Source organism: Etheostoma spectabile, unplaced genomic scaffold (assembly GCF_008692095.1).
Source record: "Etheostoma spectabile isolate EspeVRDwgs_2016 unplaced genomic scaffold, UIUC_Espe_1.0 scaffold285, whole genome shotgun sequence".
Classification (NCBI taxonomy): Eukaryota; Metazoa; Chordata; class Actinopteri; order Perciformes; family Percidae; genus Etheostoma; species Etheostoma spectabile.
Window position 1 is genome coordinate 1,212,873 of NW_022605579.1, and position 23,136 is coordinate 1,236,008.

A 23,136-nucleotide genomic window follows, 5' to 3' on the forward strand; every position below is an offset into this window, starting at 1 on the left:
TATGAGGACACATCGAGGAATTTTCTTTGAGCATCGCTACTCACACTGTGCTTACACATACATATCAACCAAAACAAATATACACAATATATATACACAAATATACATGCTCGAAACAGAAACAATAAAGAGGCTGAGTGCAATGAAGAGATCAACATTAACATTTCAAGTCACAGATGGTTCAGAATCGACACAACATGATAGCATTTTGATAACTTTTAATTGTTTTTGAATGGGATTTTAATTGATTTTGTTTGATTTAAAAGCTTATTCTGTACAACACATTGGTGGGCTAATGTAGAGCTGTCCAAAACGATTATTTTTAAATGACTGATTCATTTTTTGATTAATCTAACAATTAATTTCTCCATTAACATTATTTCCCCACTGCTCAATTATTAACAATTTACACAAAATAATGTTACATGTTCAAATATCTATTTATAAAACACTGTTGTTAGCCTGCACATGTAAACTGATCATTCCAACAACAACTAAAGTCCTTTCAGATAGATAGATAGATAGATAGATACTTTATTTCCCACAAAGAAAATTTTAGAGGAGGAACACAAAATAAAAATTAAAGTAAACGCAGTGCAAAGGATGTTCTGTTTGCTTTTTAAAACAGTAGTACAACATATGAAATCATGTATCAAAATAAATATAATAATCCAACAATAAACAAATTAACTTTTATCACTTTCAGGAGGAATCCACAATAAAAACTTGAAAAAAACAGTAAAAACAAAGTGCATTTTTCGCTCTCCATTGAAGGGAATTAGAGCCCTAGTCCAAATTAACCAGACAATTTTTCAATTAAATACGTGGGTCGTTATACTGACGTTTGAAAACTTGTGAGATATTGGAAACAATCTGACTCAGGATCATTCACAAAGTCTCACACTACCCGTTGTGGCATTAAGAGTAAAGTACCTCCCACTCTTTAGAAGACCATGTCAAGCCTTTTAGCTGTTAGCAAAACTAGCGTAGCTTCCATGTGGCTAACCTCTCTTAATACATCCATGAGGCTAACGGCTGCCCGCTACAACTAATGGCTGACAACACAACTAACGGCTACCGCTACAACTATGGCTGACACTACACTACGGCTCCGCTACAACTAATGGCTGACACTAACAACGCTACCGCTACAACTATGGCTGACACTACAACTAATGGCTGACCGCTACAACAACATGGCTGACCGCTACAACTACCGGCTGACCGCACAAACTACGCCGCCGCTACAACTAATGGCTGACACCTACAACTAACGGCTGACCGCTACAACTATAACACCGACGTATCTAAGAGAAGGTTAGCCCCACCGTGAAGCGGGCGCTACTTTCGCTAACAGCCTTTTTCGGCTAACCGCTAGCTGACAGCTTGATACGTCTAAATGTGTTTTTCCGGTGGGCCCTACTGTGGAACAGATTGTCAGTGTTGTAAATCCTCGTACATCATGTTTAACATCTTCACATGCGTACTGACACTTTCCTTGATTTCATTTTGGTGATAGAGAAGGAGAACCAGGAAATAGTTGGGGGGGAAATGCAACGCCACCAAGCCACGGCCGAGCAAATTGTATTTTTGGATAGGTGCACGTCAGGCTGCTTGCGTAGGGTCCGGTGAAAGTTGTTTCTGCCACAGCTAATCTATGTTTCAGCGAGCAGAGAGCTCAAAATGGCAGTACGAGAAACATATATGTATTTTGAACATCAAGCATATAAGTCCATTGTAATAGACCCTAAGAGTACAAATATGAAACTGAAATTATTATAATAGGGCTCTTTAAAGCACATGTGTGACCGTTGTTGTGAGTTCAAAAGCACATTCACACACACAGGTTTCCAAGTTGGGTATTACAAGCCCCTAATTTTGCACCCTAACATCAACATAGTCCAGAATGGATCCACAAGTCACAAGAGGGTTTGTGGTTGAGAAAAGATACATATATTCCCTTTTAATCTGCAATATCAATAACATCAACATATAGTGAGTGCATCACACACAATAATCTAGAGAATTTTGTAGTGCTTGTGCTGGTGATCAGTATGCCACAGTGATTTAGAAAAGGGTGAACTGATTTATGCCTTTGCTGCAAAGTTGACAGTCTAGTCTCTAGAGACACAACAAGTCGGGAGAGCCATCAAAAGATGTCCTTTCAGGCCCCTCTTCTCATTACTCGCTTTGTACATCCTCGATTCCTTTCCTCACCTCCTCTCCTCCTCTCCTCGCATCCTAGACCCTCCCCCTGAGATGGGAGCAGAGGAAGCGAGGAAGAGACACGAGGAAGAGGAGTCGAGGCAGTAAGCATTTAACAAAATGACACTTTGGTGCTTCGGATCGTCCCTTAATCATCGATTAATTATACGTGTGTCACAGTTGCCATGGCTTGTATATTCCGGGCGCTTTTGCATTTTAGGAATTGAACATCCTCCAAGATGGTGCGCTTAGAACGAATTCCAGGAAACGGGAGGCGAAGGAGATAAGGAAGAGAGGAGGCACAAATTAGAAATGAGAAAAACCCTTAGTTTCTGAAGTTACTGGTCCAATACAAAATTCCACCCAAAACTTTAATGTCAACACGAGTAGCTTGGCAAAGTGTACAGAAGAACACATTTGTTAGAAATATTACAATGTAAATTTGTGAATGGTGTCTATGTGTGGGGTTTCTTAAAAGGAAGACACAAACACATACAAAAACTAGAACTGCACGCAGTTTCAACGGGGTCCAAGCCTCCCCGCGCCAGTCGTCCCCCAGCGACCCGGAAATGTTCTATGTTGATTAGAGCGCCCCCTAAGGGCCTGTCTACACCAAATTTGCAGTGAGCCTCCGGGCGGTGGGCGAAACAATCATTACCGTTTGGGTTTGATGCATTTACTGTGGCAGAGATATTGCAGTTGCAAATTCCCCATTTAACGCATTGACTTTGTCCACAAAACCAACAACCTCGATTATAGCGCCCCCTAAGGTCCATCGTTACCAAATTATGTATGAGCTTCCGTGCGGCATGCCAACAATCACCCCAAGTTTGGTGTTGATACCACTTATTTTGGCCGAGATATCCAAGTTTTTTCGAAAAACAACACTTTTTTGTATTTGTGGCGCCCCCTAGCGGCCAATGTTCGTCAATTTGGTACAGACCCCAGGGGGTCATAGCAAGTAATATTGTAAAGTTTGGCTTTGATAGCATTTATTTTGGCCGAGATATGGCAAAGAAAATGTTTCCATAGCTAGCTACCCAAATGTGTTGCGCTAATCCGCGCAATTTTATCCTATAATAATCTTTATGCAAACTTTTGTCAGGTTGTCTGGAGATGCTATGTGCAAGTTTCGTCAGCTCATTGCACGGTCTCGGAGGAGTTAGAAAAGTTGGTTTTTGATAAATCCGCGATTTTTCACGCATAAAACTGTAGGCGGAAATGGGCGTGGCCTATATCACGAGATTCAGTAGGGTCCAGGGAACGCGTGATGTAAGGTTTTTAAATTTCCGATGTACGGTTTGCGAGTTAGGGCCAAACGCGTTTTGTCCTGGTATACGCCACCTAGTGGTGGAAGGGTTCAATTTTTTTGGCTGAGGTCTTTGCGGACTTTGGACCAGTCCTGAAATTGGCGCATCGCCACCATGTACGGTTTAGGCTGCAGTACCACATTTATGCGGAGAAGAATAATGAAGAAGAAACCGTACGAAAACAATAGGGTTCCACAGCCCTGCTGTGTGAACCGCGTATCGCCTTGCGATACTGCGGTGCACGCATCCTCGGGCTTGGACCCCTAAAAAAACAATGTTAATGTAAGGGAATACCTTGGTTGACTGGATTGATTTACTGCTATACACGGCGCTGCCACCAGGTAGAGCCATCAGACCACAACAGTGCCAGCAACCCACCCTAAATGATCCCGCTTCAGGTAAAGCTGACAACTAGGAGCAAAGCAACCACTCATTTATCAAAGTAGGAAGCAACTACCAAAGTTATGCGCATACAATTACATGCCAATGACTGTCAATACAAAAACTATTAAAAATAAGCCTCCTCTCCTGATGTTGAAAAGGCACGTTAAATGTGATGAAGATTGCATACAGGCTTTTTCACAGGTGGAAACCAACACTGCAGCTACTCAGTTGCTAAGTGGTGCTAATTACAATGGCCTACAGTGGCATGTAACATAAACATGAATCAAAGCAAAACTTATCTTTAAAAGGGTTGAATATGCACACAACTATATTAGTATGTTACTTAAAGTACACTAGAGAGACGGAACATGTGTGTGTGTGTGTGTGTGTGTGTGTGTGTGTGTTGGGGGGGGTGGAATTCAGCTGAGCTCAGAGCTCAGCTCAATCATTTGGGAGTTGAGGACACCACTCTTTTCACTTTCTACTTTAAATTTGGCATCATGGAAATTGCAGTTTCATCTCACAATCATAACTCTTGAGAAGTCTGTTTATGTGTTTCTGCAATTGAGATTATAACTTCCCGACTGATAGAAAAATGTTTTTCCTCACAGGAGGTTGTAGTTATTTGCATAAATACAGATTCATATTCTTACAATCACTTAAAACTATTTCCTTTTTATGTGCTGTCTGTTAGAATAGCCACGTAGCGGTTTGGACATTCACAGCAGGAGACTTGGAGCAGACCAAACAGGTGTTTATTTCACCAGCAATTAGCTCAAAATGGAAGACATGATCATTACAAAACAAACTGAGGATCACAGGCAGCAGGTGGTCCTGACAGCAGCAGCTGTCAGATGGAGACTGGCAGCCTTTTACAGCCTGCCACTGACATTACCTCGACCCTACCCTACAGCACAATGGAAATCTGAAATTAACTTAACCAATTATACAGACTATAACAAACACATTTCTACTTCTCACAAATACTACCGTTATTAATCTCAATTTACATCGCATTGGGTTACTTTGTACAATCAAACATAGTTAACCAGAACAACTAATCAAAGTTTGTAGGCCTAGCTGACCAAGTATCAATAATCAAGATAGACCAATGCATTGTTTCCATGATTTTCCTCACGGGAAGTCAGAGTAAATCACCAAACTGCCCAGTAACTCAGAAAGCTAAACTGAAAATAGAGTAGAATCTGCACCCTAAGTAGTATAGAAAGTAAAACTAGTGTAAAAACTGAAAGTAAAATACCCTTGAATCAGCAGAGTTTTGTTACCAGCCAGATTGCCAATGTGGGTACCATCTGTTAGTTTTGGGCTGCTCTCGGGGCCATTTTGACCTGATCTCCCACAGATTGAATCCTACTCAACATGTTTGCATAGTATCACTATAATGTGAAGGAAATAAATTCAATGTAAAAATCTATTTGCAAAAAAATCTGTCTAAATAAAATAAGTAAAGCAGTAAGCCAGCTGAGTTTGGAGACCAGCATAAGTGGTTTTACCATAAACTGAGCCATTGTAAACCAATGCAATACGACACATAAAACCATTCTGTTTACTGCAGCACGGTGGGAACAGGCTTCTATACAAATCTGCCTGACTGGTAAAACAGAAGTCTTTTTTTCAAGTAGGAGGTTCTATGTTGTGAGAAGAACCATTTAACATACAGAAGCAAAGCAGGACCCCTCCCAAAATGTCGAAGCATGGTAAATCGATCTTTTATTTTGGAGGCGTTGAACGGAAGTCTACTGTGTTGGGACTGGATTATATGTATGTGTGTGTGTGTGTGTGTGCGTGTGTGTGTGTGTGTGTGTGTGTGTGCAGGGGGGTGGGGGGGTGTCTACAGACCGCGAGGGAGGGAGGAGTTGGGTGTTGCCTCTGTCTCCAAACTGTAGTCAGGATTCCCAGTCGAGACTCAGCCCCGTTACACTCCGCGACACCTGGCCTGCTACCGCCGTCCCGTGAACTCTGCACCGAATACATTTGACTAACGTTAACCGACCACAATGGGAGTCGAAGGCTGCACCAAATGCATCAAGTACATGCTTTTCTTCTTCAACTTCATCTTCTGGGTAAGCAAGCCATGGTACTTTTTGGAATTATTGTACACAATGCGTGTTCACTTCGGTGCGCGGCGCCGTCTCCTCTCGCTTGTTAGCGGTAATGGTTTGTTTAGGCTAGACCGTTATGAATAGCACACATAACATCTCACGACTGTGGTACCTTTACCATTATACCTCATGAATAACCACGCGACAGCTATTTCGCCACTAGGGGAGATAATGGCGAAATGAGGGTAACCAAAAAATAGCTAAAAAGGCATGTGTGGTAAATGTACGTAGCCTATTACACACCCACGAGGTGGTGAGAAAAATAGCTAAAACACAACACGCCCAGGTAGAGTCCTGCTAGCTAGCTAGGTTTTAAGTCAGCACAAAAATTAAACGGAGAAAATAGTATTTTTGTATCCCCCAAAATATCAATTTAGCTAGCTCGATAATTTTAATTTGTTGTGACATGAACCACACGGTTCAACCGTTTTGAATCTTATTTAGGTCAAAGATAAAAGCTCAAATAATATAGCTAGGCAAAATATGTGTGTCAGTTTTTAGCTCTAAAGCTAGCCTACGGTGAAGCCATAGATGTTGGGCGGTTGTGGAGACCGCCTCGCCTGGGTTTGGAGAACGGCTTTGTTTGGATTACGTCCTCCGCCTAATGTGTGTGTGCGTGTGGAGGGGGGACTCATGGTGGTTTCCATTTGGTGAGTCAAGGCCATGTGTTGGGTGATGGATAATGGAAACATTTTTGGGTGTTTAGCTAGTTTTCACTCTGTCTAGAGCTGCTGCAGAGTTTCTGCTCGAAACGGTTCCTTCGCTCGACCCCCATTTTCTCTGGTACTTTTTTCTTTCTTTAAAATTCAGCAGCCTTGAATCGAGAAGCTACGCTGTAAAGGGTGCAGGGGGCTTTATCGGTGTGGGTGTGGTGGTGGTGTTGTTGCTGAGACACTGAAATACGATCAAGGAATTCCAGTACTCTGACAAAGGATTTTACAGCAACTACTTTATTTTGCACTAATTGGCAATCGAAAAGATGTCAAAAGACGTTGGACTAAAAGCCAAAAATGTCAAAGTGGTGCTAGTTAAAAATTCAAAGGAACACCAAAACCAGTATGATGACCAACATGAATGTCTGAACCAAATTCCAAAGCAATTCATTAAGTTGTTTTTTTTCTCCAATGCTGACAAACCATGTCCATATTTTTCTCCAAGCCTATGACAGTGAATGAGGAAAAAAAACATGATTTCCAGGAGGAAAAGAGATGGCAATCAATATTTCACACCACCCTAGAAATAGAGGGTTAATAGAAGTTCATTGTAAGAGCCAACTGTAATGTCTTTGTTGATCGATTGCATTCATTTTAAATATGCACTCTTCATATTACCTTTTAAATTAAAGCAGGCGTGTTGCCCACTCATCTATCACTTGGCTGTAGCTCACGCTTCCTGTTACAGCCTCTTTGCAGCGAAAATCTAGACACATTAGAGAGTATGTTAGTAGTGTAAGTGCAGTGAACACCACAGGATGACATGACAGGTTCCCCAGTTTAGAAGTAGCTTAATCAGCAAATAAGCATGTCTGTGTTGAGAGTTTTAAAATCTTGCAGTCAACATTTGTTCCAATTTGAACCCCTGGTGCATTCTTGAGAAAGTCCAGTTGTCCAATTAGACAATGCATAACATTTTCTCTATGTCAGATAGCAGTAGACACGGTCAAATACAGTATTGATTTATTTGGTTTAGCGTTACAACTAATTCATTTTCATTTAGGAAAGTCTCACTCAGCTTTTTTGACTCCCCAATCCGATCCTATTTTTCAAATATTGAATATCTGTCAATACCCAGTCCCAATCCGATACTTGCTCAGATAATGGAGCTGCACACTAAATAACTAAGTAAACAAAGTAACTAGAAGACATCTTGAGCTTAATACATTTAACTTAGTGAAGCAAATTAGTCTTTTCTCTTAATACCTAAACAGTTCTTTTTAGGATCCAAGCAAACCCCCAACCAAAGACTAAACGGTCTCAAGTTACCCACTGGACAAGGAAAACTAAACTTAAATTGAACAGTTAATTATCTTCACTTGAGTTTTTTGGGTTTGAAATGATTGGTGTAAGATAGTCAGGGTAAATGCCAATGCCCGATCATTTAAAAAACGGCAAAATCTGCTTCTGCTCCTGATCTGATACTGTGATCGGGACATCCCTATTTTCATTTAAGATTCTTTTTCAACGATTTTTTCCATGAATAATCATCAGTCTATGAAATTCACCCAAAATGGGATAAGTCACACGTTCTGATAGCCCACGGTCACTTAATTAAATGTCTTGTTTTGACCAACCTATAGTCAAAAACCCAAAGCTATTAAATTCAACACAATAACACGACATAGAAAAAAAGGCAAATCGCATTTTGCCATTTTTGCTTGATTATACAGCAGTAACGATTAATCCATTAGCAAAGTTCAGCTAAATATATATGAAAAAATGTCAGTTGAGATGTGATGCGTTTTAAACCTGTAGCTGGAACAATATGGACCGCTGTGATGATGTCATATTGGTGTTGGTGAACTCACACCTCGCCTACAGTTTAAGCCCAGGAAACCCAACAGGAAATGCTGAGAATAACTCGATGATGGTCCACCTCTGATTGCCATTGTCAATAATGAATGGCAACTAAAGTGCGGGTGTTGAAAGGTTAGCCACAGGCTCTTTATTTCCCACTGCTGCACTTTTTTCCTCAGTCTAACTATTCAGGGACCAGAGAGTTAATAATTAAGCCACAGTGCTAACACTATCTAACAGATAACAGACAGAAAGTCACAGCAGCTTCAGCGCCCCGTCTGTGTCTACACAACATGCGTTTAGGTACAGTGTCCACTGTGTACGCGGGAAGAAAATAGCCCTTTCAAAGACACACTTTGCTTTTGATTATTTTGACTAATTCTTGACTTATTTCCTTAATTTTCAATATGAAAGCGTGTCAGAACTAGGGCTGCACAATATATCGTACTTCTATCGTCATCGCTCTATCAACTGTTGCAATAAACACATTGCAACAGACAATCAGAGTTTTTTTGTGTTGGTTGAACGAAAGTATCAACAGAAAACTGCACTTTGAAATGTAACTGTCTTTCTTTTTTTATAGGTCACGGGTGCCTTTTATATTCAATTGAATCAGTTTGCTCAAAGAAAGAATGTTGGGAATGATTCATTCATTCAGTATTCATCATTCACTTGTTTTAAATTCATCAAGCACTTTGTTGTGTTTTAGCAGAATACTGCAAGCTGCAGAAGGCAGAACTGGGAACACTTAAATATCTGTTTGTTTATCGCAAGTAATATTGTTATTGCAATAACAACATCAAAACATATTTTCCTCATATGGTGCAGTCCTAGTCAGTATCATGTGTAAATTGTTACAAGCTCGTACCATTTATTTATGTTATGGTGTTATAACCCTTTACAGTCCCTCCAGGATTTCGCAGCCTTTTTTTGAGATTGTTGCGGCCAAAAATGTTTTTTTTGTTGCGATTTATTTTATTTTTTTTGTATAGTTCCATTGTACATTGATGTTAAAATGTAACCAGGTTGGCAGGACAGTTTGACATGTCTTCAGTGTTTACTTTTTGTTGTTGAATGTGAGATATTCGTGTCACGCGCGTCTCGTCTTCATATCAGAAACAAGGAAATGAATTTGGCGACGTACGTGTGACGTCAACCCCTTCTCACTCCCGCTTGGCCATCGGCTCTCAGAGTCACATACTGATACAAAGTCTGGCATGTGGGACTGCTGGGATTGGTTGAAGTCGTGGGAATCTCCTGTTATTGGTCAAATTTGCGGAAAAAGTTGCAGTGATTGGTCAAAATTGCGGGTCGCACCAAAGTTGCGGTGATTGGTTGAATCTGCACAAATTGGTGCGATCGCAACATTGGGAAATCCTGGAGGGACTGCCTTTCAGACAAGATCTCGTGTAAATCCAATGTGCTAGTTTGGGTTAATAAAATGAGTGTCCTTGTGCCTAATTTATACTTCTGCGCAAAGCTTCTGCAGAACCCCAGAGATGGTTTGCGAGGCTCTCAGAGAGCCACTGAAACGCACTTCAACAATGTGAAGTTTGATTGGACATCTGAACGGGGGAGTGGGATTTCCGGATGTTCCAGTTCCAAACGGCAGGTTGAGTCATAGACTGTAAGTGAAGCCAAAATCTCTGGATACCCTCTGGTGGCTGGCTGCACGAAAGGTCATCAATCCTGCTCCCTCCATGTTAGTGCATGGGACAAATGCCAAAACCAAACAAATTTAAGGACACGTGACATACTGTACATTTTTCATATAGTACAAATAGTGTTAATTTTTCTGATAGGTTTGTTTTTTAGTAGTTATCTGATGCCATAAATAAACGGGCTGAAACATCATGATTGACTGCTGTGATTGACTCAGGATTGGTCTGGTGGTTGTATTTTGACAGGACATTTTATTTTATTTTATTTATTCTTATTTTTTTTTTTACAGTTTATGGTCCCAGGCTTTGTTTGCTACCTTCATAGTTAATTTTTTTGTTCCTAGTGTTCTATTGTCTAGCCTTTGCCCGCCCCTAAGTAAAATCAAGCTCCATGTACTTTTCATACCACACTACATAAATTCAATTGTCACTATAGTAAGTAATCTGTTTCTGTGGCTGCGTGGAGAAGACGGGGCTTTCTCATGTTGTGTCTCAGCCACCCCTCCCCAGGCCACACCCCGGTCGCTGATGGCGTGAAGATGTTTACTGACAGGAACCAATCATCCTTCCACTCCCCTCACTCCCACCACCACCTCCTGCCAGTGTGAGCGATGAGGGCCCCTGGTTTGTGATTGCACATGCATTACAGCATCTCTTTAGCGCCGCCTTTCTTTTTAACACATATTCCACTTTAACCCTTTTAGCTTTATTGGCTGCTCTAAAGAGCCCTGTGAAAGGATCTTTAAGAGCGGACGAGTCCAGTTGACGTGAAGAAACACTTTGACTGCAATGTGCGGTCATTGAGCAGCCGGCCGCCGAGGCTGCCTTTTTAAAAAAGGAGACCTTCTGTTTCCATAAATCACACTGGACACTGAGAGGGTTAAGAGGCTACATGGGTGGGAGTAAGGGGGGAGGGAAGCCTCTGTGTGGTGGTATAGGAGGCTTCTGGGAACTGCAGACCACACCCCAACCCCCCACTCCCGGTCCTCCAGCATGCCCAGCATTCTGCAACCCCTGTACTGTGAGCAACAGGCAGAAATAGACACTGGCACTTCAGCTGTGCGGATCTCACTTTAGATGTTATTTGAAGCAATTTCTGAGTTTGAGTTGTTGAGAGTCGTTAGATGTGGGATTCAGTTACAGCTGCGCTGACCTTTTCCTGGGTTGCAGAACATTTAAACTTTCTTAATATTAGTCTTAGGGTTTAGCTCAGAATGAGCCTGATGCGCCTCCGCTGTTAGTTACCAGCAGCTATGCCCTGAATGGTGACAGCAGCAGGCTGTAAGAAACATCATGATGCTGGCCCATGTGTGACAACAAATGCAGTGGCTTAATTAGCAACAGGTGGCCTGTGATAGCTACCTAAGACAAGTTCTAGTGTAGGTCATACAGTGTTTCCTCTATGTTGCCTCTATATTGCCAAAATGTCTGCTGTGAACAAATCAACAGGGAAAACACCTTCAACTGTGAAATTTCCCTTAATACTTTTACAGTTTAAACTTTTTTTTTCATACGGAACTCAAGACACATTAAGATTTTTCTTTCAAAACATAATCTGGGTTTTTCCTGACCCTGACTCAGATTAAGCCTGAACCAAAGTTGTGGTTGATCTTTTGGAAAAGCTGCCGGTCCCTCTATCTCAAACATCCCACATACCATATTTATAGCTCAAAGACCGCCCCGTGGATTTTTGATTTACTAGTTTATTACTTTCTCCCAAAAAAACAGCGGTGATGATGTGTGTGAGTCACACCTCGTGTCTCGTGTCCTTTAGTCTGTAGCTGACCTGGGGCCAGGACTGTCCAGGACCTCAGATACCAGTCGTCGTAGCTGGGCTGTTCCAGCCTCGGTCACATCTCAGACTCACAAATCATGGATTTTAACTATGTTCTGTCTGGGTTCTCCCTCTGACTCATCATTTACATAAATACTGTAAATGAAAGCCTTTCAGAAATCAGCTTAAATCTGGTTAAACCTTTTTGCATTCCAGTGATGAGCCAGTGGTAATTCACTGGCTGGGAGGCGGGGAGTTCACTTAAAGTTAGTGTGTGTGTGTGTGTGTGTGTGTGTGTGTGTGTGTGTGTGTGTGTGTGTGTGTGTGTGTGTGTGTGTGTGTGTGTGTGTGTGTGTGTGTGTGTGTGTGTGTGTGTGTTGTGTGTGTGTGTGTGTGTGTTGTGTGTGTGTGTGTGTGTGTGTGTGTGTGTGTGTGTGTGTGTGTGTGTGTGTGTGTGTGTGGTGTGTGTGTGTGTGTGGGTGTGTGTGGTGTGTGTGGTGTGTGTGTGTGTGTGTGTGTGTGTGTGTGGTGTGTGTTGAATTTCTGCACTCATGCCAGTTATGGTGTTGATCTGGTTGCTAGGCAGCAGCTGGCCTCGGCTCTGGAATGGACCTCACTAAGCGAGGAGGAGGATGGGGAGGGAGGGCCTGTTTTAGTTCACATCTATTCACAGAAACTTGTGTTAGCTTTAGTTTAGATATTCTCGTTGGCCATGATGACTATTTTGGATACATGGAAGTATAAGATTTATAAAATAGCCGAACCCCCCCATGTTGAGTCTGTTGTGCCCGCCAGTGTTGTGTTTTGCCGCTGCTGTGTGAGGTATATGCTAACTCTGGTTTTATTTAGGATTTCTTTGTCTCAGGCCGAACAGAAAGGCTCCGGCACAATACAACAACAAAGTTACACATTGCAGTATGTGCGGGGTTTCCCCAAGGACATTGGTGAGAGGAGGAAGTACAAAAACAAATTAAACAAAGGGTCTCACAGAGGTTTGTTGCTGTGTTTTCCTGGTTGCCTCAAATATATGGCGTTTTTCCACTGCTGGTAACGGCTCGCCTCGGCACGGCTCGGCTCGCCTCGGCCCATTCTATGTTCGTTTTCCATTGCAGATTGCGTAAAGCCTGAGGTGGTGGTACTATAGCAACGCGTTATGACGTAATTTTCAGCGCGACTCACAACAGCACGTCGGCTACTCGCCGCGGCCAGAAGAAATGTTTTGTTTCAAAAGAGCTGAAGAAGCAACAAAAATCACCGCTAAAAAAACAGGAGTTTGGGAATTCTGACGGAGTTGAGACGTCGACATGAGGTTGTTCGCCGACACAACAGGGTAAGTTAAGTTTCCTGGTAACGTTAGATACATCTGCATGTGTTCAGCGTCGCAGTCAGTATTTACTATACGCTATATAAAGTCCATGAACTTTAGCAACATGATTACGCACCCAACATGACTGATGTGGACTGTTTGTGTTTCAGAGCATTCACGCTTTGTAAAATCGCCGCCGCAGAACGTCTGGTGGGCGATGTCCGACGGTGAAACCTCTGGTTCTGACTACTGGGCTTGTATAATCTGTATGAGAGTCGGACAGTCTTAGACAACGACTGGATGGATGCATCTGGGACAGCAGAGCCAGGGGGGACACTGTCACAGGGTGCAGAGGAAGAAGACCGGGCGTACGGGAGGGTTTGATGCGCTACTTGAAAAGCTAAATAAAAACTTTTGTTATTATATATATATTATTATATTTGTCTTGTTTTTTAAAGTAACAGTGTGCAATATGGAAACGACATGAAGCCGCTAGTAGCCCGAACAGTTGAAAAGTGAGAATAGTGCAGAGAGTGGATAATCTGTCGGTGTCCGGCTAGATTTGTTTTAAATGTTCGTTTGTCTGGACCACACATCCGCATTCTGGTTTGCTAACAACCGCGGTCATGAGTGACGATTCTCTCCGACCAACCAGCAGTCTGCAGGTAACCACGTCACCTTTGGTATCGCCTCGGTCGCTTGGAACCTCGACTGAGGTAGTACTAAAAAAGTACTGGTAGCGGGTCCCAGGGATTTTTTTGTAATGGAAAACTCAAAAAAAAGCGAGTAGAGCCGTGGCGAGTCGAGTAGATACCACGCAGTGGAAAACCGCCAATAGACTCAAAATATCCTTACTACAACAATCCTTTAATAACATTATTTCAACATTTTGGTGAATACACGTTGCGGTCTTGCAGAGAGATTTAGATGAGAGGATTGATATCACTCGTGTGTGTGTGTGTGTGTGTGTATATATGTGCGTGCATATATATATTTTTTCCGTGTACATACCACATACAGTTAAAGAAATGAACCAACAGAACCCGTTGCTCTGGACGGAGACCAGTGGGGGGGGGCATGATTTTAAAGATTTACAAAGAATATGTGTATACCATTTACTCTCTTACATTCAAACCTTGATTAATATTAACAAAGTTAGTTAGTTAACAATACACTGGTAAGAGCAAATCAGGTTTAACCATGTATCCAGCTAATTGAAATAGCTCACATTACTGTATTGTGTGAACAGTTAACTTCATGTAATATTGTATGGAGTGTTTTCTTTGGCGGGGTGCAAATGTTCCACCAACACAAGTTCCTTCCTAAGACTGTTTTTGCAGAGGCGCTGATGTTGCATCCGAAGCTTAGCACCGGCTAAGACGATTGTGGTTGGTTTAAATTAATGCAAACAACCTAGAGCTTTTTTTTGGCCAGGTCTCCCTCGAAAAAGAGAGATCAATCTCAAGGGACTTCCTGGTTAAATAAAGGTTAAATAAATAAATAAAGTAAATAATGCCAGGCTACCAATTTGGCCACTTTTTTGCGACAGCTAGGGGTGGGTGAAGTGGAGAAAATCAAATATCACAATATTTTTGACCAAATACCTCAATATCGATACTGCAACGATATTGTAGTGTTGACTATCGGTGCTTTCACAAAATATTCACACAGTGAGATTTTTGGTACATAATCATCAGTAATGCAGAAAAAATGACTCACAGTTAAAGCAGCCTGGAAAGATCAGAAAATGACATCACTTTACTCTAATACTGCCTTTAAAACACTTATGCTATAATACGATATTCAAAATCCAACACGATATCTAGTCTCATATCACGTTATCGACATAATATCGATATATTGCCCAGCTCTACATCTAGCAACTTTCCAGACCATCTTAACGACTTTATTTCTAAACGCTGCCATTTAGAGCATCAGGGAAAAGATGAAAAACATGAATTGTTGTTCATTCCCTTGCCTGCTGCTCAGAGTAATAGCAGTTTATGCTCTTCTGCCTACAGCACGGGTCTCTTCCTGTCCTCTTGCGCTGTGCTCAGTACTTTAGTTGTCAACATTGTTTACATGAGCAGAGAGTTCTTCTCAAAGTGCACCAGATTGATGCCTTTAAACTGCTGGGGCTGAGACAATTCCTCGAATAACTCGAATAATTTGATTACAAAAAATCCTCAAAGCAAAAATCTTTGCCTCAAAGCCTTTTTTAAATCAGTGTAACTAACGGTGTACGGCTCACTGTGTTTCCGCACGGAGGATTATTACTAGCGCACAGGCTGCCGCTTCTGTGGACACAAGGCTGACAGCGCAGATTACAAATGAAGGGAGACAGCGAAAATAGTGAGGGGTCTAAGAGAAGAGTCAGGTGAGAGAAAATGACAGAAAGTTTGGGATCATTTTAAGTTGCAAACATGCTGCTACGTCATCTCAGTAGAAAACATCCAGCGTACTCCTCCACGACACGAGGTAACATCATCGTCTGCTGCTCTCGTCCACTAGGGGTGGGGGGGGAATCAATACAGCATCGTATCGCGATATTTTCAGTGTCAATACTGTAATGATACACAGGCGCCAAGTATGGGTCTTTTATTATATATGTGTTGGTCAGTTTGTCTGCTTGACAATCCCATTTTGAAACAATAACATTGAAGTGAGATGAACAAACAGAGAAATGTACCTTTTTACATAAAACAGATGTTGGCAAAGTTTCCTTTTGGGGACATCATTTTAAATTGGGAAAAATTAGAAGTTGGAAAAAAAGTTAAAAATTGCATTATTTTGCAGAATATGGCAATATGTTTAAATTTGCAATTATATCGGGTTGTGGTAAGAATTGTGATGATATATCGTATCGGGAGGCGTCTGGTGATCCCCACATCTATCGTCCCGCGCACTGTTTTACACAAACTACAGCATGCAATTCTGCAAATAGTGATGTTTTACAAACACTGTAAAACAAAAGCTGTCGGTTTGTAGTCTAACTGTGTATTAGTTTGGTGGTAATCTTTGGATGCTGGAGACAAATTTGCCCCTCCCCCCTGCATGGCTACTTAATATGCACGTGAATAACGTCACCATGCTGTATGTATTCTGTATTCTTTCTCCTCATTCAGTATTAGGCTTCTGAAAAGGTGGCCCCCTGAACATTGTAGTTGAATGGATGGATGGCTGGTAAGCTTTGAACCGTCACATTTGTGAACAGCTCTTTTGCATATTCAGTGCTGGGCCACTAAAACATTTTTTTAAGGGTCTTGCAATTTGGCTATAAAAAATTTAGCTTTTTCTAAAGAAAACATTTTGTGTGTGTGTGTGTGTGTGTGTGTGTGTGTGTATATATATATATCTCTAGACAGGTTTCCTTTTTTAAGTATACAACAATAAGAAATATATTTACTGCTGCTGTTTACTAGTTATTTTAAGTATTTCTTATCTGATTACTCGATTAATCAATGGAATAATCGGTAGAATACTCGATTACTCAAAGAATCAATAGCTGCAGCTCTAGTCCCTGCTCAAGGGTCTGATTTCCACCCATCACAGTCTCATAGAATCCTGTGGGAAATACTGCTGACACATCCTAAGTTGATTGCAAATCAATAATGAATTTTCTAGTTTACCATTGTCGTTTACTGAGCTGGGGTGTTTTGTCTTTTAATGTTCAATGATGACCTGAACAAAGCCTTGCTCCTTAAATTTCTGCTGTTTTTTTCTTACTAAGTGTCTCTAAGGTTTTATGTTCTAATAAACCTGCTAATCTTTTATGAAGTCAATGAAACCGTCTCACATTTTGGGAAATAAAGCTGTTTACTTATTTCCAGAGACTGAGATTAAGAGTAAGATAGATGCTTACTAAGACTTGCTGTTCACCCCAGTTTCCAGTCTTGCTTAGCTAGCTTAGCTAGCTGCTAACAGCACGTTCATGTTAAGCATACAGACATGAGAGTGATCTCTGTCTCTGTCCTACTTTCTACAAGAGAGTGCATGAACATATTTTCCAAACATTTACGTCAATGAAAGTTTTTTTTTCCCCCATTGAGGCCAAGGCTGTCTGCTATGACTTGTAGCAGCTAGTTCTGCTTCTGTAGTGTAAGAAAAAAAATGAAAACATAAACCAATGGATGTTTACAGTGTCCCGCAGCGACAGTGTTGTGATGACACGCATCATAAAACTGATCTCCTGAGTGTGGATCTGGCTCAGGACTTTTGTTTCCTATTGCTTGTGAAAATGAGAAAAACATATAAAAAAGCGCAGCCAGTGCAATGTACTAAACAAGGGCTGCTCGATTATGGGGAAAATCATGATAATTTATTAACTTTAAAAAAAAAAAGTGAAACAGTGAAAACACCTTGAACTGTAACATTTGCCTTTATACTTTTCCCTTTTTTCGTTCAGAACACAAGACAAATTAAGAATTTTCTTGCAAAAAGTAATGGGCAAAATAACCGTTTTTCTCAATTACATTGTGGTTGTGATCATTAGGGGCCGAAATCGCTATCAGAATTCCATTAATTGATAGATGGATGGATAGATGATCTATCCATCTATCTATCTATCTATCTAGTCTTTATTGTCCAATAGGAAAAACAGTTTTCACAATCACAAATACACATACAGTAAACATAGACACCTTCACTCCGAACACCCTCTAATGCACAGTTCCCTCCAGTCCGTTCCACTGGCACCCCTGGTGTGCTGCATATACAACATATAATGGCCTTTTTCCATTAATGGTACCTGCTCGCCTTGATTTGGCTAGACTCGGCCACAGTGCCCCGTCCTACTTTTTCCATTGCAGATTAGTACCGCCTTATGTGTGAAGCGAGCGTGGCTGGTCGTCATAGCAGGAGACCTAACACGACACACACAGAGAACGTCGAAGGTGTGTTGCGTTTGATTCTCGGCATGCGGCTATTGCCACAGCCAGAAGACAAATTTAGTTTCAAACAAAGCTGGAGGCAGCAAAAAAAAAACACTAGCTGAACCATTTAAAGACAACAGGTTAACAGGTTGTTAAGGACCCCCCCTCCCCCCGTCGGTCACTAGCAATGATGACACATTGATTTGTGACAATTCTCTCTGACCAATCAGCAGTCTGCTTGTTTTCACGTCACCTTGTGATATCGCCTCAGCTCGCTTGGAACCTCGACCGAGGTGGTACTAAAATGTACCTGTTAGCAGGTACCAGGGACTTTTTTTGTAATGGAAAACCAAAAAAGGCGAGTAGAGGCGAGTCGAGTAGGTACCATGCAGTGGAGAAAACGCCATAGGTAACTCAGCCCTATACTGAACTGAAGGACGTGTTGTGTTGTGTGTTGCAGCTTGCAGGAGGTGTTATCCTGGGCGTGGCCCTATGGTTGAGACACGACCCCAAGACCAGCAACCTGCTGGAGCTGGAATTTGATGGCGCCCATGCCCCCAGCACCTTCTACATCAGTACGTATCTCATCTGTACCATCTCTACTCTCTGCCTCTGTCCCCGCCTTCACACTGTGACTTTGTCTCATGAGAGATCTCTTGCTCAATCCTGTGGACACAGCTCAGTAATAGAGAGGCTTGTGGCATAAAAACGCCTCTGTTGCCACACTCAACCTAGTTCACAACTGAATCACGCTCAAAGTTTCTGCTCATTTGCATTATTTCCACATGACGGCACTGCTCTTTGTCCACGAACCAGGCCCACTTACACGTTACCCAGTTATTCAAATGGAAATGCTCTCCTTTTGTTATTTAGTCTTTTAATTATTCTCATTAGACCCATTTTTTTTAATGGATTAAAGGAAAGCCCTAAATTCTGTCCAGTCTGTTAGAAAAAAAGAAGAGAAAAGCTGCATGGAAACCGTCTGAAAATAAAAACTCTTATTGTACAAACATCATATTCTATTTATTCTATTTTACTGACAGGGTAAAACATATGGGGCCATGTTTAAAATCCTACAAAATACGTACTCATCCATATTATGTCGTTCAGATCACAGCATGTGATGTTGGCCTACATTTCAAAATGCAAGTTTACATTTAATATATTCTGGCAGGTTATTCGATCACCATGAATGCCAAAGCCAAATCAACTTAGGGATGTTAATGATTACATTTTAACCGTTAAGCGACAATAATATTTTTGACCGATTTAATCAGTTAAACAGTTAAAAAAACTTTTTTTGTATGATAATCTAGCTGAACTGTAGTTTAGTTGCTAGCAGTGCTGGAGTACTGGAGTCCGACTAGAGTCTCTATCCTCAGGTCTCGTGACTTGACATGGAATCGCGTCGATGACTTGTACTTGGACTCAATGACTAAATGGGTTGAAAAATTGGGTATAAGATGTCACGCTTTTTCTGTTTCGGGCTCCAAGACTCTTCGGGAGACGTTCCCTCCAGGGCTGATGTTCTTTTGGGGGGTAACACCCTTTACTTCAACAGTATTGTCACTGCCCGATGTGAGTCAAGTGCAGATGTGATGTGCATGCTCAGTTTTAAACAGTTTATGGCACAACGTGTCATACCCGATGAGTCGAGTCAGTCCAGCTCTGGTCGAGTGCAGATTGTTTGATTTCTAACGTTAGCTCAAAACGCCATTCAATTGACAGCCTTTGTTGTGTTTGATTGCTAAATTGTAGCTAGCCGAGAACAAACTTTAAGTGGGTCCATTTTTACTGTATTGACAATACAGAAGTCTCTGGTTAGCATCTTGTAAGCTACTTGTTGCAAAGTGACGCATGCGCAACTCGCATCGCCATTAGACTCACACCGGGCAGTGGTAGTATTAAAAAGATGAAGCCACCATGTCTTGAGAAGCTTGTTGTTTATTATTAACTGTTAACTCACACATCATCTTTGGGATCTCTTTTTTTCTCTCGCTTTCTCCTCACAGCCACACATGCGCTTCTCAGTCAGACACCGCTACCGCTCCCTCTCCTTGCTTGAACACACTCACTGACATCACTCACTTAACGCTGCATTCTCGCTCTTACTTTCACTTCTCTCTCAACAAAGGAATTGATATTGATATATGCAACTGTAGTGCATGATTTGCAGGCTCTCTACTAAGTGTTCATATTTGGAAAATGCAAAAGAGATGCGCCCCGGATCGTAAAGTTCGCCTACACATAATTTACATCCAATGCCAAAAAGAGCGCCGCTAAATGCTGTTTAGAAGATTAAAGTCAGTAAATAAACTCCCTTTGCAATCGTGACAGTGGTGTCACTTTTGTTTAATGTAGACCCTCTTTTATTAGAACAGTATATCAGCTCTTTAAAGGGGCCAGAGTGGAGAAATGTAGGCAGACTTGGACTCAAACACTGGAGACTCAAGACTCGACTCAGATTCTTCTTTGGTGACTCAGACTTGGACCCAGATTCAACAGTTGGAGACTCGACTACAACTCTGGTTGCTAGTGCTAACTTTGCACAACCAAGTTGCGTTTTAAGCTGCTCCTTTTTTCTGCTCATGGCTCTCCACTGGACGGCTCTCACGACAGAGAGCTATGAGACACATGGCTCTGTATCGATGAGGACTGGCTTGTTAAATCGGTAATACTACACATAGAGTATTCCAGGCAGTCTCGCAGCCTACAACCTTGCAGGGTGATGCGGTAGAGACAGACTCGGAAATGCACACCACTGATCACAAGCGTTAAAATTCCAGGACTGGTGTGCCCCGGTTGATCAGTTGCTAGAGCGCGCGCCCATATGTAGAGGTTTTATTTTTCGACGTAGAGGCCCAGGGTTCTAATTAGAGATGGTCCGACACCTTTTTTTGCTTCCCGATTCCGAAACCTGAACTATATCATAATAAACTCCAGTACTTCCCGATACCAATCCCAGTGTTTTAGGCAGTATTGGAGGCGTTACATCTCTAGTTCTAATCTGATCTGCGGCAATTCCCCCTCCTTCTTCCTTTTCCTATCTAAGCTGTCAAAAGAGTTCCAGGACACTGGCTATGTATGTGTCCACGACAATGCACAGAACATTGTTGCTGCGCGACAGGTACAAGTCCGCAGCTATCCACAGAACGCAGAGTATATTGGTTAATGATCGGTTAACTCTACTGCTTACTGTTTAACTAAACCTTAAAGAAAGGGTCCAGCCGCACCCAGTGTTGGCTGCCTTGCTGCTTTTCGAATGTTACATACATACAATACATTACATTATCAGTCACATCCCTTTCTATGATGTGATTCAATAACTTTTAGTAGGTGATATATGTGATCGGTCCACATTAACTATTGATGGCCAGAATAAGTGGACCATTAAGATGAATGTTATAGTCATTATTAATAAATTAAAGATACTAGGTGGCTTTTATAAAACCTTTTTGTAAATCATTGTCATACACATTTATGTCCGTGTACAGTTAAGGCAGTAAGTCTGTTCCCTTATTTGATAGAAATGTATACATTTGCCTGTTATTTCTGACAATTTGATAAACAAAAGTGTATACTATACTTGAGTAAATAATAAAACTCAAATAACATTGGGTTATTTAAAAAAAATATATATATATTTAAATAAATCCCCAGGAGAGTCCGGTATACAGCCTGACTCAGAAGATAAAACTGAGATTAGTTCTTACATTCGAATTTATGCTCTGCTTTTTCAGTAGTTGTTTGTGATTTTTCTATGAGGTTGGCTAAAACCTCTTTGGGGGGGTGCCAAAAAGTCCTCTATGCAGGAAAACCCCCTGCATGACAGTAAAGAATTGTGACCACTAATTATACCATTTCTGTTTTAATGTGAGCACGACAGAGCAGATGAAATGTACGCAGACTTTTCTCCTCTGTGAAACTAAAACCGATTTTTGAACTGGAAATCTGGGCTTTACTGTGCATTTGGTGGTGACGGTCCATAACTGTACGAGATTGGATTTAAAAAAAAATGTATTATTAAGCATAACAATGACAGCCTCCCAAGTGGTGAACGTGAAGAAAATATTAACTTTTAGTAATGTTTTAGTTTTGTTGCATTGCAAGTTTCACCTATAATAGTCCTTCACAGAGGTCGAAAAGTCCCTTTCTGTCAACACTGTTAGTGTTCTCGTTTTTCCCCTGGGATCAATGGGCCTAAAACCCAGCGTCTGAACCAGGAGATAAAGATAATGAAATTTAGGTAGAAGAACAAACAACCTGCATACGCAACACATTACGTTCATGATTTTCCATCCTCTGTACCTTTGTTTTTTTTTAAAGGTTTTTTTTTGAGCCATGTGTGGTGGAAAGTGGGCAGCCATCCTGGACCAGGCACTGAAATAACTGCTAGTTTCAAGAGAGCTTTGTTTGCCATTTACGTTATGATCGCTTGTTCTGATCCACAAAGTTCAGTATCACAAATCAAATAGTTTTTAATAATATTGATCCTTGTGAACTGAACAATAGGGTTGCAACTAACAATTTTCTTTGATTATCAAATGATCTAGCAAATGTGTGCTTATTCAATTAATCGCTTAGTCTACAGCTTGTCAAAAAAACAGAGAAGAGGACAGAATGTCAGAATATGTCTTCAAATTGCTTGGTTTGTGCGACCAACAGTTCAAAGCCCAAAGAAGGTTTTCTGTGATATAAAACAGAGGAAAGCAGCAAGTCCTTTGATTAGAATCCTTAAATTAATCCACTTATTGTGTCAGAGTCCAGTCAATCATAGCATTGTTTCACACACTCACACATACAGTACAGTACGGGGCGTGTATGGCCCTCAGCTACCTGGGCGTGAGAATAGTAAAGCGGTGTGAACGGTGTTAACGATGGAGAAGCCCCGCCACCTCGCCAATATCACCCGCGGCATGTGACCAGGACTAACAGATGACACAACGCTCATCATATGACTCTGTTAAAAGCTTGCTGCCCCCCCCCCCC

At 41.4% G+C, this 23,136-nt stretch overlaps 1 protein-coding gene across 1 annotated transcript in view; it reads left to right on the forward strand.

Annotated features, from left to right (window-relative positions):
- The first annotated feature begins 5,723 nt into the window (after positions 1-5,723).
- LOC116686020 (CD81 antigen) overlaps positions 5,724-23,136 on the forward strand; it is a 34,150-nt gene continuing 16,737 nt past the window's right edge. Inside the window, exons 1-2 of the mRNA XM_032510938.1 lie at positions 5,724-5,983; positions 18,608-18,722. Coding sequence (XP_032366829.1) covers positions 5,918-5,983; positions 18,608-18,722 — 181 coding nt within the window. The 5' untranslated portion in view covers positions 5,724-5,917. The remainder of the gene's footprint in view (positions 5,984-18,607; positions 18,723-23,136) is intronic.